General features: G+C 45.8%; 1 protein-coding gene across 1 annotated transcript in view; it reads left to right on the top strand.

Annotated features, from left to right (window-relative positions):
* The window catches only part of LOC141053953 (uncharacterized), a 357,992-nt gene that overhangs the window by 136,527 nt on the left and 206,698 nt on the right, over window positions 1-14,767 (top strand). Inside the window, exon 4 of the mRNA XM_073551110.1 lies at window positions 303-320. Coding sequence (XP_073407211.1) covers window positions 303-320 — 18 coding nt within the window. The remainder of the gene's footprint in view (window positions 1-302; window positions 321-14,767) is intronic.

Below are 14,767 nucleotides of genomic sequence, written 5' to 3' on the forward strand. Positions count from 1 at the left end.
ACCCTTCCGAAAGAGGGCTGCTAGGGCATCGTCGTTCCATTTAGTAAGGACCGCCCACTTTCGGAATTTTTAACAATATAACTCTGCAGAATCCTCTTCCTGGTTCAATGCCAATAAGGTTTTCTCAGCTTGATCAATAGCATTAGGTTCATCATACAACAACCCCAAGGCTTGAAAAAACGCGTCCACATTAGCCAAAATAGGATCTCCGGGTGTCAAAGAAAAGGCCCAATCCTGGGGATCGCCGAGCAACAGGGAAATGACAATTTTAACCTGCTGCACACAGCTTCCCAATGAGTTAGGTTTCAAAGCAAAAAATAGTTTACAATTCTTAAAATTCAAAAATTTAGACCGATCCCCAGAAAACACATCAGGAGTAGGGATTTTTGGTTCAACAGCAGATGATTGAGCGAGCTAGGCAGAAATTTCCTGCACTACAGCAGCAAGCTGCTCAACACAATCAGACAATTGCTTAGTCTCCATTTAGAGAAGAAAAAAAATCTCCTCCTGCAGCCCCAGAAAAAAAAAGAGGAAAAAATATACAAAAAAATTCTGACACTTTTCTTTTCTTTTTTTTTTTTAATTCTTTCCTTCTAGAGTCTTACCCTAGAGTTTACAGTTAGGCTGGTGATTCTGTTATGAATGGGTCACCGAGGAGGAGAGCAGGCCCAAGCTAAGCCACAGAAAACCAGAGAGGTTGGTAACTAAGCGGATTGCAGACCCCTGATCCTATCCACAAAACTAGCAGTAGCCGTGGAGCATACCTACGATGATCCTAGATGCCTCGGCACAGCCGGAGAGCTAACAGCCTAAAGCAAGAAAGGGGAAATCTAAACTGCCCAAGAGCAGACCCCAAAGGAATAGATAGCCCCCAAACATATATTGTCAGCGAGACAAGATGAAAACACAAGAGCAGGTAGGAAAATAGACTGAGCAAATGATGAGCCCACACTGACTAGACACGACAGAAAAGGATGGACACTGTCTGCAGTCACGCAAAAAACCCTGCAAAAGGTCCAACACGTCTGATGCAAAAAACCCTGAAGTCGCACGACTTTGCCTCCCACTAAATCAGCAATCTGGTATATTCTGAAAGCAGGGCAAATAGAGAGCAATCTAACAGGGGACAAAACAAACTGGCACCAGCAGCAACATATGGGCGGTGATTCAGCACAGCCACAGCAAGAGCTGGCTGACCCACACAAAGCAGGGATAGACAAAACCAGATCAAATGCAAACAGAAAAGCAAATGAATCACTTAGCTGGACCATACAGGGACAGAGCTGGATACGTCAGACCTCAGGAGGCACAGGAACAAAAATCACCAGCAGGGATAGAGGGCGTTGGCTGTCTGAAACCCCAGATCTCCAATCGTCATCCTCATCATCAGGTGGCAAGCCTCTGTCAATCAGATCAGATCATTAACTCCAGCCACCATCAGAGAGAGCCCAGAAAGAGAACTCGCAACCCCTCTGTCAAACTGACCAGCTCCACTACCTTCAGCAATAACCAGAGGGAGGCCAGAAAGTGAATTCACAACAGGAGGCTGTGTGGGGATCATTCCGTACATAGGGAGGTTGTGTGGGTCTCATGCCATGTATTGAGAGGCTGTGTGGGGCTCATGCTGTATATATGGAGGCTGTGTGGGGCTCATGACGTATATAGGGAGGCTGTGTGGGGCTCATGCAGTATATGGGGAAACGGGCTGATGCAGTAAATGGGGAGGCTGTGTGGGGTTCATGCAGTACATGGGGAGGCTGTGTGGGGCTCATGCTGTACATGGGGAGGCTGTGTGGGGCTCATGCTGTACATGTGAAGGCTGGGTGGGGCTCATGCTGTACATGTGAAGGCTGGGTGGGGCTCATGCAGTACATGGGAAGGCTGTGTGGAGCTCATGCTGTACATGGGGAGGCTGTGTAGGACTCATGCCATATATAGGGAGGCTGTGTGGGGCTCATCCTGTACATGGGGAGGCTGTGTGGGGCTCATGCTGTACACGGGGAGGCTGTGTGGGGCTCATGCTGTACATGTGAAGGCTGTGTGGGGCTCATGCTGTACATGGGAAGGCTGTGTGGGGCTCATGCTGTACATGGGAAGGCTGTGTGGGGCTCATGCTGTACATGGGAAGGCTGTGTGGAGCTCATGCTGTACATGGGGAGGCTGTGTAGGACTCATGCCATATATAGGGAGGCTGTGTGGGGATCATGCTGTACATGGGGAGGCTGTGTGGGGCTCATGCTGTACATGTGAAGGCTGTGTGGGGCTCATGCTGTACATGGGAAGGTTGTGTGGAGCTCATGCTGTACATGGGGAGGCTGTGTAGGACTCATGCTGTACATGGCGAGGCTGTGTGGGGTTCATGCTGTACATGGGGAGGCTGTGTGGGGTTCATGCTGTACATGGGGAGGCTGTGTGGGGCTCATGCTGTACATGGGGAGGCTGTGTGGGGCTCATGCTGTACATGGGGAGGCTGTGTATGGCTCATGCTGTACATGGAGAGGCTGTGTGGGGCTCATGCTGTACATGGGAAGGCTGTGTGGGGCTCATGCTGTACATGGGAAGGCTGTGTAGGCTCATGCCATATATAGGGAGGCTGTGTGGGGCTCATGCCATATATAGGGAGGCTATGTGGGGCTCAATATTATTATTATACATTTTTATAGCGCCATTTATTCCATGGCGCTTTACATGTGTAATATAGACAAGTACAATAAACAAGAGCAATGCAAGACACACATAAGTACAGAAGGAGAGAGGACCCTGTCCGCAAGGGCTCACAGTCTACAGGGCATGGATTAGGATACACTAGGAGAGGATAGAGCTGGTTGTGCAGCAGTTCAGTAGCCTTAGAATCACTGCAGGTTATAGGCTTGTTGGAAGAGGTGGATCTTCCAGTTCTTTTTGAAGGTTTCCATGGTAGCTGAGAGTCTGATGTGTTGGGGTAGAAAATTCCAGAGAATGGGGGAAGCATGGGAGAAGCCTTGTATGCGGTTGTGGGAAGAAGAGATAAGAGGGAAGTAGAGAAGGAGATCTTGAGAGAATCAAAGGATGTGTGTGGATAAGTATCGGGAGACCATGTCACAGATGTATAAAGGAGACAGGTTGTGGATGGCTTTGTATGTCATAGTTAGGATTTTGAACTGGAGTCTCTGGATGATAGGAAGCCAATGAAGGGCTTAGCATAGGGGAGAGGCTGGGGAATAACGGAGACAGGTTGATTAGTCGGGCAGCAGAATATAGGATAGACTGGAGTGGTGCCAGAGTGGTAGAGGGGAGGTTAGAGACTAGGAGGTTGCAGTAGTTGAGGTGGGAGATGATAAGGGCATGCACTAGTGTTTTTGTGGTGTCATGGTCAAGGAATGAACAGATCAGGGAAATATTTTTGAGTTTGAGATGGCAGGAGGAGGCTAGGGTTTGGATATGTGGCTTGAAAGAGAGGGCAGAGTTGAGGATTACTCCGAGGCACCGAGCATGCGGGACTGGTGAAAGTGAGCAGCCATTGACATTGATGGATAGGTCTAGTGGAGGTGTAGAGTGAGATGGGGGAAAGATTATGAATTCTGTTTTGTCCATGTTCAGTTTTAGAAAGCAATCAGAGAAGAAAACTGAAATAGCGGACAGACATTGTAGGATTTTGAACAGTAAGGAGGTGAGGTCTGGTCCAGATAGGTAGATCTGCATGTCATCGGCATAGAGATGATACTGCAAACCGTGGGATTCTATGAGCTGGGACTGACTGGTTATTACCGCTGATTTGTGAAAAACTTTGCCTGCCGGGCCAGACCGCTACAAGAACTGTTGAAAGGAGCTCTTTCAGGCACAAGGAACTGGAATGTTTGCTGGAAAGAACATCAAGAGGAAGCTTTTCAAGACTTGAAGAAAGCATTGACGGAGGCTCCTGTGCTGGCTTACCCGGATTTTTCTCAACCATTTATTCTCCACACAAACGGGCGTTTGCATGGACTTGGGGCTGTGATGTCGCAGATACAGGGCAGAAGAAAGAGTGTGATCTCTTATGCAAGTCGGTCCCTTCAAGATTCCGAATGTAATCTGGACAATTACAGTTCCTTGAAGTTGGAGCTGCTTGCGTTGGTGTGGGCTATGACGGAGAGGTTCGCGGAATACCTATCCAGGTCTGAAGTCCTTGTACACACCGACAATAATCCCTTGGCTCATCAAGAAAATGCGAAGTTGGGGGCTTTGGAGCAATGATGGGTGGCAAGAATGGTGAAGTTTCAATATAAAATCGTGTACAAGAGGGGAGCAGAAAACATTCATGTTGATACCCTATCCAGGAGAAGACATCGGGAGCCTGGGCAAAATAGAGATGAGGAATTGGAAAGTATGGAGACTCCCAGGTTCCTAGGGCCCACCAGGACGGTGGTGGTGACACAGTCCCAGGTATCAACACAGACCCCGGAAGGTGTTCTGGAGTGAACCCGGGATGAATGGGTCCGGATGCAACAAGAAGATGGAGAGCTTGCTCTATTGAGGTGATGTGTAACTTTGAAGAAGCTCCCCAGTCATGGTGAAAGGGACACTCTTTCTCCAGAAACCCTGTGGATACTTCAACAATGGGAACATCTCCAGATGAAAAATGGTTTGCTTTATCGAAAAGTGCAACTTCAGATGGAGCTGAGGGTCACCTGGCAAGTCCTGGTTCCAGGGACTGTGTTATCCGATATTTCCACTGAAGCCCATGAAAAAGGCGCACATTTTGGCCCCGAGAAGACTTTTCAATTGTTGAAGCGGTTCATTTATCATCCACGGCTGAAGACAGCAGTCGAAGAGACATGCAGAGCCTGCTGGACGTGCAAATTGGCAAAACCGCCAGAACAGAAAGCTCCTATCCAGACCATAGTGACATCTGCCCCATTTGAGTTATTGGTGATAGACTATTTGACCATCGGGCCGGCTCACCAGGCATATGAACATTACCTAGTAATGGGAGACCTTTTTACAAAATTTGCTGTTGTGACCCCTGCCAGAGATCAAACTGCGGAATCAGCTGCATACGCCATCTGCAAAAATTTCATTCAAATTTACGGTTGTCTAAAACGGCTTCATTCTGATCAGGGAGCTTGCTTCCTAGGAAAGGTGATGGAAGAATTATATCGCATGTACCTGTCACGGTCCAATTCTTGGATCTGTGCCAGATTCTGGATTTCCCCATTTAAACCTTTATCTTCAGGCTTCTGGGGTTTAATATGGGTTTTTGCCCCCGGTGGCCACAGGTGTTATTACATTTCTATAGTTTTCCCTGCTGATGTGACCACTCCTCCTTTGCTATATAAGGTCACATGGTGTATCAGCAGGTGTTGGTGATAGCAGTTCCTTTGTGGATTCCAACCACGGTGTCGAGCCACTGCTGAAACTGGTGTTGAAATCTGCCTGCCCGGTGTCTGCAGCAGAGAGAAATGGTGAAGGTGGCAGCTGGCTCTGAGGTGTTGAGCCACTGCGAAAAGTTAATCCGGTGATGAACTCCGCTGCCTGGTGACTGCAGCAGAGAAAGATAAGTGTTTTGGTGTTTTCCCCTGTTTGTATATTTTCCTTGGTGTGTATTAGTGCAGTGGTGGGACCAGTGTCCGCATCACCCAGTTCCCTAGTAAGAGATAGGTCCCCGGTGTCCCCTTTTGTATTCTCTGTCCCTGTCTAAATTCGTGCAGCTCTGGAGGCGGTGTATCCAGGCTTCTCTGTCCCTGTTTAAATTCGCCCTGCTGGAGGCGGTGTATCCAGGCTGGAATCAGTTACGGTCTTGTTGTTTCAGTTACCGACCTACGGGTCGCGGCACACAGGACAGGTACACGTGACAGTCCTGAATTGACAAGTCTCGGACTACGACGTATCATCCACAGGGTAATGGTGCATGTGAACATTTCAACCGTACGTTAATCCAAATGCTGAGAACTTTGGAAGAAGATCAGAAGGCCCGGTGGCCTGAATTTGTTTCAGAATTGGTCTGGGTCTAAAACAACCGAGTGCACAGCACCATGGGTTACACTCCCTATTCGCTCATGTTTGGCCGAGATGGAAAAAGAATCCCAAAGTTAGAGTTGGATCCAGAGGAAGACTGTCCTTATGGGTCCGGGAACATCGACACCGTCTACAGACCGTGCATCAGTTAGTACAGACTAGATTACGTGAGTTAGAGCATACTCAAAGAACCCCACCACCGTCCACAGATCTTCAAGTGGGAGACCGCGTCTTAGTGTGAGACAAACGTCCTCGAGACAAATTGGAAAACCGCTGGGAAAAGAGCCCATATCGGGTCAAGAAGCGAATTAGTTCTGAAGGCCCTGTGTATGAGATTCAATCTGAAAGAGACAGAAGCGCCACCACTCGAGTGGTTCATCGAAACATGCTTCGGCCTTGCTTGTTCAAAGATCCTGTACAAGTGGAAGAGGTACCAGAGCTAGACCCTGTCATAAAAAAAGAAGAAGAAGAAGTTGAGGAAAGTACATAACAGGGGCCCAAGGCTCCCGTATAAGACATGTCAGAAAATACAGATACTTCTGGGCCCACCAAAAAAACACAAGTTATATGAATGAAATTTTATCAGTAACAAGAAGTACAATATGTCACGAGAAAACAATGTCAGAATTACCAGGATCCATGGAAGCATTCCAGAGTTATTACTTCATAAAGGGACAGTGGTCAGAATTGTAAAAATTGGCCCAGTCATTAACGTGCAAACCACCCTTTGGGGTAAAGGGGTTAAACTAATTATATCAGGTGGTGAACTTTTATTTTTGCCTTGTTGAATGATCCCTGGAACAGACAGTTCATTGGTAAACACAGCTGAGACACGCCTGTTTAACATCTCAGCCTTTTCTTTGTCCTCTATTATTATCTTATTATAGTTTTTTAAGGAGCCGATACCATCTTTTTTTTCTTTTTGGCATTGATGTATTTATAAAAATTTTGGGGACTTATTTTAATGTCACTGGCAATTTGTTCCTCTGTGGATAACTTTGCTAACTTGATTTCTTTTTTGCATTTCTTACTCTTTATACTCTTGAAATGCTGTTTCTGTATTCTCGGACTTCAGGATTGCTCGGCCCTTTGTTTTAGTTTGATTAAACTTTGTAGTGTCTTATTTATCCATAATGGTATCTTTTTATCCCGTGACATTTTATTACCAGAGGGTATAAGTTTTCTGCAGGATTCTAGTAAATATGCCCCATTTTTGGTTGGTATCTCCAGTTACCATGACGTGATCCCAGTCTACATGATTAAGCTCTTCTCTTAATTTGTTGAAATCAGCTTTCCTAAAGTGCCAGGTTTTTGCATTTACCTTGTTGAATGTTTGTGTGGCGCCTCTGGGGCTCAGTCGCCACAGAGGTACTGCACCTCCTCTTGAGGTGTGGTGCCCCACCATCCAGGTAAGTTGGAAGCTCCTGACCACGCTCTAACACTCGCACCCCCACACAACAGAGTAGTTCAGCAAAGCCACATTGCGGCTCTTTGCTTAGAGAGTAGCAGAGCACCTTGCTTGGAACACGAAACGTGCTGGGAGGTGGGTGGAGTTGAGAATACATAAAAGAGCGGGAAGGTTTAGGATTACAGAACAGTCAGTCGAGGACAGTCAGACAGTAGGGGAGTCTGAGAGAGGAAGCCACTCAGAGAGGAGTGGGGGGAAAGAAGATCCCTGAGAGAGGGATGGAGGAAGGAGGTGCTGCAGCAGATCTCAGTGACCTGAGTCTGCTGGCACGGGAAAGGAAAGAAGGAGAAAGACACTGAACTGAAGCCTGAGCTTCCATAAGAAAGAAAGACAAGTACGGAACGTAGGAGTAAAAGGGAGCACAGAGGACGTGGGTTGGAGGAGGAGCCCTGTCTGGAGGTTCTGGGCGCAGGGCCGGGGCCCGGTCCCCAAGGTTATATGGACACTAATGGTTCTGCAGCAGACACCGGTGGAGTAGTGAGCTGTAAATGCACTGCTCCCATCTGGGACTTGGGGGCACAACAGCGACTAGAATGGTGAACCGGGTCTCGGGAGATGGGAGTCCCCGAGGCGGGTTGCGGCTGTCTGCCGTGTAGGTGGAGTTCTTGGGAGCATCTGGCGGGGGGCACTCCAGTGTGGCTCAGTGCTGGGAGTGCTTCACACTTGGAGGCGCTGTGGAGGGGGCATTCGGGGGGGCACATGTTGGCGGAGTGTTGGATGGGAGTGCTCCACCTGGCCTGGAGGTTGACTGGGTCCCTGACCTGGAGGACACGGCACGGAAGCGGGCACTGCAGACTGTGAGTAAAGCTTTGGAACTACATGCCCTGGTGTCCTCCATTCATTCCTGCGTCCGCCTGCCTGGCACTGCTACATTCCCTGCGCCGGACACTACACCATCTAAGTGTCACTACATCTACACTGCCCTGGGACTACAGCTTCACCTGTGGGGAGCTTTTACATCTTTGCTGCACCATACCATCAGTCCCAGCGGATCTGCAGGCAGCGTCGGCCTAACATCTCACTTGCCGAACACCACAGGTGGCATCATGAACTATTCCATTAACTACAAACCACCATTCAACAACCCCCCTTATTACTTGGGCGCCCAGGGCCACAGACCGGGTCACTGCTGCTGTGACACATCCCCCCTTGACACCGGCCTGGTATCGAGTACCCCGCGGCCCTAGGAGGGTGACCCATTTGTTTGACAATTACATTGAAACTTACCATGTTATGGTCACTGCTTCCAAAGTCCTACCTGACCTGTAGATCTGTAATTGTATCTGGTTTATTTTACAGAAGCAGATCCAGCAGATTTCCTCCCCTCCTCAGTTCATCTACCAGCTGAGAGAGATGATTATCCTGAACTGTGGATAAGCATTTGCAGCTTTTAGCAGAACCAGAAGATTCTATGTCCCAACTGGATAGTTAAAATCCACCATAATAAGGACCCTATTATTTGCTGCCTTTTTAATTTGCTGCAGCATATCATCCTCTATTTGTTCAGCCATATTAGGAGGCTTAGGACACTAAAGATGTCCTTAAGACTAATTTTTGGCACTTCAAACACAATAATACACTTAGGGGTAAAAAAGAATTCACTAATTATCCCCAAAAGAAGCGAACCAACACACCATATATATAAAAAATATTATTTTATTGAATATCAGAAATATTCCAATTTTAATAAAAATACAGACTACATAATACCTTACTCATAACATACCCCAACAGCCCATGTTGTATCGGTGCTTTTCACAGCGGTGTTAGATTATTCCTCCCCGATTTTATGGATATGACGGCTTTATATGGTGCTGGTATTATGTCGTATCTCTATAACTATATAGGATTTCTTATTACCCTGAATTTTCATATTTAGAGTGAGACTTATGATTGCATACTATAAAACTTAGTAGCGTCTTATAACGGCAAGGTTAGATTGACTCCTATTTAGGATTATTATAATATTGGTTTTGTTGCCTTATTCCATGAATTGTACAGGAATATTATGATTATTAATAGAAGGATTATTTATCCGTTTTCATGGTCTGTGCATTTTTCCCTGTTGGGGTATGTTATGAGTAAGGTATTATGTAGTCTGTATTTTTATTAAAATTGGAATATTTTTGATATTCAATAAAATAATATTTTTTATATATATGGTGTGTTGGTTCGCTTCTTTTGGGGATAATTAGTGAATTCTTTTTTACCCCTAAGTGTATTATATTAGGAGGCTTGTAGCAAACTCCAATTAGCAGCTTTCCATTATGACCATCCCCATGTACATTTAACCGTAGTGACTCTATATTGTCGCAGCTCCCCCCAATGTTGTCATTGAGCAGTGGTCTTAAGTTAGATTTAATAAAAATGCACACCCTTTTCTGTCTTTCCTGTCCTTTCTAAATGTAGTGTAACCCTCTATGTTAGTCATCCAGTCATGGCTTTCGCCTAGCCAGGTCTCCGTAATGCCCACCACATCGTATTCTGTGACTGGCATAAGAATCTCCAGTTCATTCATTTTGTTTGCAAGACTTCTTGCATTTGCCAGTAGACATTTTATACTATTAGCACATGTATTACTCCTTCTCACCTTCGTATGTTTCTTGCATGTTCAAGCCCCGCCTAAATCCTCATTGACCCCAACTGTTTCACTCTCTCTTCTCTATCTATCCCCTTATTAGCACTAGAGTTGAGCGAAATGGGTTGGTCAAATTCATAAGTCGCCGACTTTCGCTAAAGTCGGGTTTCGCCGAATGAAACCCAACCATAGCGTGAGGTCGGCCATGAGGTCGCCGACCCGCGCGCCAAAGTCGTGTTTCCCATAATGCTTCCAGCGCCTTTTCTCAGCCAATCTTCAAGGACGCACACTGTGGGCAACGCGATTACATGGGCAGCGGCCACCACCATCTTAGAGAAGGGCATTCGTGTGATTGGCTTGCTTTGTGTGGCGTCACAGTGGCTATAAAAGCCCTGAATGCCGACCACCATCTTACTTCTGCCGATCTTAGTATAGGATGAGGTTGCTGCCACTGATTCTCAATAGGTAGAGCATTAGACAACAAAGAAAAAAAAAATCTGTGCTTCTGCTGATAGCGATTTTCACTGTACAGTTAGTGTGCAGTGCAGAGGGAAGGATTTTTGTGTGTGCAGCAGCGCTGTTGGTTATGAGGCTGCCTTATAAGGCTACCTGATAGCTGCATTGCTGTGTGCACACTGCTGTGCAGACTGCTTTTTTCAAAACAAAAAACTTTTATTCTGTTTTTTTTGCACAGTTACAGAGCGTTCATTTTTTCACACACCGTATAGAGGTGTACGCTCCTCACACACTACCGTGTACCAGCTGGTATCACGGACATATACATGCTATCTGTGTGTGACTCTGTTAAAAAAATAGACGGAGATTTTAAATTTTCCATACATGCACCGTATAGAGCTGTACGCTTCTCAAACAGTATCGTATATCTGCTGCTTGTATTGCGGTCAAATCTATACAGAGACAGTGTGTGTGAGACTCCGTAAATACATACAGTATACGGACAATTCAATTTTTCCATACACTGTATAGAGCTGTCCGCTTGTCAAACAGTATCGTATATCTGCTGTTTGATTATGGTCAAATCTATACAGAGACAGCATGTGTGTGTGACTCCATAAAAAAATAGATGGAGATTTAAAATTTTCCATACATACACCATATAGAGCTGTCCGCTTCTCAAACGGTATCGTATATCTGCTGGTTGATGACGGTCAAATCTATAGAGACAGCGTGTGTGTGTGACTCTGTAAAAAAATAGACGGAGATTTAAAATTTTCCATACATACACTGTATAGAGCTGTACTCAACTCACACACTACAGTATACTGGCTGGTATCACAGACAAATACATGCTATCTGTGTTTGACTCCGTAAAACAATTGACAGAGATTTAAAATTTTCCATACATACACCATATACAGCTGTCCGCTTCTCAAACAGTATAGTATATCTGCTGTTTGGATTTCGGTCCAATCTATACAGAGACAGCGTGTGTGTGTACATACTGCAGGGGGCATTTATGCACATGTAATCTAAGTACATGTATCAAAGTACTGGCAGTTATAACATGGATGAATATGACACGCATCTCTATTCTCTTCATACAGGTAATCAGCTTTTTCAATCTCTGCTCTGAATCCACTCCTGTGTTTCTCCATTCAATGTCAGCAAGCAGTTAATCCTGAATGCTATCTATGTGTTTTCAACTATGCAAGCTTATTTCTGGTAATCAGCTTTCTCAATCTCTGCTCTGAATCCACTCCTGTGTTTCTCCATTCATTGTCAGCAAGCAGTTAATCCTGAATGCTATCTATGTGTGTTCAACTATAAAAGCTTATTTCTGGTATATAGTTTTTTCAACTTACTCTGCTTGTCCCCTTATGTTGTGAGGTCAAGAAACTTTTCAAAGTGCTTTATGATCCATGTAGTGCTGGACATGTGTTTATTTGACCACAACATTTTATTGGGTCCTGGTGTCTCAATTTAGTGTGATTGATTAACGAGAAGGGAGAGAGCAAAAAAAAAAAAAAAAAAATCTTAGCCTTAACCTCCTATATATTCAGACATAGCTTGGGGAGGGCATTTATGCAGGGGGCATTTATGCACATGTAATCTAAGTACATGTATCAAAGTACTGGCAGTTAGACAAGGCAGGAGACAGGTAAGACAAATAAATAAATAAATCCCCTGTACATTTGGAGTACAACAAATATATACCATATGCATTTGTGTAATTTATATCCTGGCCGTTGCATTCACACACATCCACCGCCCTGGCATTAACTCTCTACACTCCATCCATATCAGCCCCTCGCTCCTTTCCTCTCCTATGTATAGCACTCACGCTCTTTTCACATTGCTACACAGCACAGATCCAGTCAGTCCCACCATTCAACATAAGAGACGCTCTCACAAATCACTTAACCATCTGCTCACTCTTTCTATCCTCCTTCTCCTAGTCGCAGGAGACATTGCTCCCAACCCTGGCCCCCCATGTTATAGAAAGTCAAACCCCCCATCTGCTACACTCAGAAACCCCTCTAATCTTATCAATATTCCCTGCCTGCCATCTATCTCTCTTAATTGTGCACTTTGGAATTCTCGCTCAGTGTGTAACAAACTCTCCTTCACTCATGACTTTTTCCTTTCTAATTCTCTTAACCTCCTGGCTCTTACTGAAACCTGGATCCAGCAGTCAGACACTACTGCTGCTGCTGCTCTTTCATATGGGGGACTACACTTCTCTCATACCCCAAGATCAGACAATAGAGCAGGTGGAGGCGTTGGTCTGCTCCTATCACCAAAATGTACATTTCAAGTTATCCCTCAACTACCCTCACTAGTCTTCCCTTCTTTTGAGGTCCATGCCGTCAGACTCTACACCCCCTTCTCCATGCGAGTGGTGGTGATGTATCGTCCTCCCGGCCCCTCCCATCAGTTCCTGGATCATTTTGCCACTTGGCTTCCACATTTTCTCTCCTGTGACATCCCTACCCTCATCATGGGAGATTTCAATATCCCCATTGATCTTCCCCTCTCATCATCTGCTACTCACCTTTTATCTCTAACCTCCTCATTTGGCCTTTCGCAGCTTACTAATTCTCCAACGCATGAAGACGGAAATTCCCTTGATTTGGTCTTCTCTCGGCTTTGTGCAGTGGATGATTTTGCAAACTCCCCTCTCCCGCTCTCTGACCACAACCTTCTTTCATTCTCTATCAAGAACTGCCAGGCTGCTCAGGTCACCCCCACTGTCCAGACTTATAGAAACATACAGGCCATTAACACCCAGAAACTTATGAAGAACTTGCAGTCTTCATTGCAGCGCTGCTCCAGGTGCGCCGAACGTCTGTGGAGAAAATCCAATCTACACGAAGATTTCATCCATTTTAAGTTTATGCTTAGAACATACAACACTGCCCTTCACCTCTCCAAACAAGCCTATTTCAACACCCTCATCACGTCACTATCCAATAACCCTAAACATCTCTTTGACACTTTTCATTCTCTACTCAACCCAAGAGTACAGGCCCCAACCACGGAGCTCCGAGCTGACGATCTGGCCAATTACTTCAAAGAAAAAATTGACCAGATTCGACAGGAAATTATCTCCCAATCACCTCATACCATGCACTGTCCTCCCTCCCCCACTGCATCTAACTCACTCTCTGATTTTGAACCAGTCACAGAAGAAGTAAGCAGGCTCCTTGCATCTTCTCGCCCAACCACTTGCACCAGTGACCCATTTCCGTCACATCTCCTCCAGTCCCTTTCCCCTGCTGTCACCCCTCACCTAACTAAAATATTTAACCTCTCTCTCTCTTCTGGTATTTTTCCCTCATCATTTAAGCATGCTATCATACATCCACTACTTAAAAAACCATCCCTCGACCAAAACTGTGCCGCTAACTATAGACCTGTCGCTAATCTTCCCTTCATCTCTAAACTCCTGGAACGCCGGGTCCACTCCCGTCTGATCCGCTATCTCTGATAACTCTCTTCTCGACCCTCTCCAATCTGGTTTCCGCTCTTTACACTCTGCTGAAACTGCCCTCACTAAAGTCTCTAATGATCTACTAACAGTTAAATCAAATGGTCATTACTCCATGCTAATTCTCTTGGATCTCTCTGCAGCATTCGACACTGTGGATCATCAACTCCTCCTCACTATGCTCCGTTCCATTGGCCTCAAGGACACCGTTCTCTCATGGTTCTCCTCCTATCTCTCCGACCGCTCCTTTACGGTATCTTTTGCAGGTTCCTCCTCCTCTCACCTTCCCCTTACTGTTGGGGCTCCTCAAGGATCGGTTCTAGGCCCCCTCCTCTTCTCCTTGTACACTGCCCCTATTGGTCAAACAATCAGTAGATTTGGTTTCCAGTACCATCTCTATGCTGACGACACCCAATTATACGCTTCTTCTCCTGACATCACGCCAGCCTTTCTAGAAAACACCGGCGATTGTCTAAATGCTGTGTCTAATATCATGTCCTCACTATATCTGAAACTGAACCTGTCAAAGACTGAACTCCTGGTGTTTCCTCCCTCTTCTAATGTACCTATACCCGACATTGCCATTTCTGTGTGTGGTTCCACTATTACTCCCCAGCAACAGGCCCGCTGTCTTGGGGTCATACTTGATTCCGAGCTTTCCTTTGCCCCCCACATTCGATCACTGGCTCGCTCTTGTCATCTGCACCTCAAAAACATTTCTAGAATCCGACCTTTTCTTACTTTTGACTCTGCAAAAACTCTTACTGTTTCTCTTATTCACTCTCGTCTCGACTATTGT

Source organism: Dendrobates tinctorius, unplaced genomic scaffold, assembly GCF_039654945.1.
Source record: "Dendrobates tinctorius isolate UK_male_01 unplaced genomic scaffold, ASM3965494v1 ptg000173l, whole genome shotgun sequence".
Taxonomy (NCBI): domain Eukaryota; kingdom Metazoa; phylum Chordata; class Amphibia; order Anura; family Dendrobatidae; genus Dendrobates; species Dendrobates tinctorius.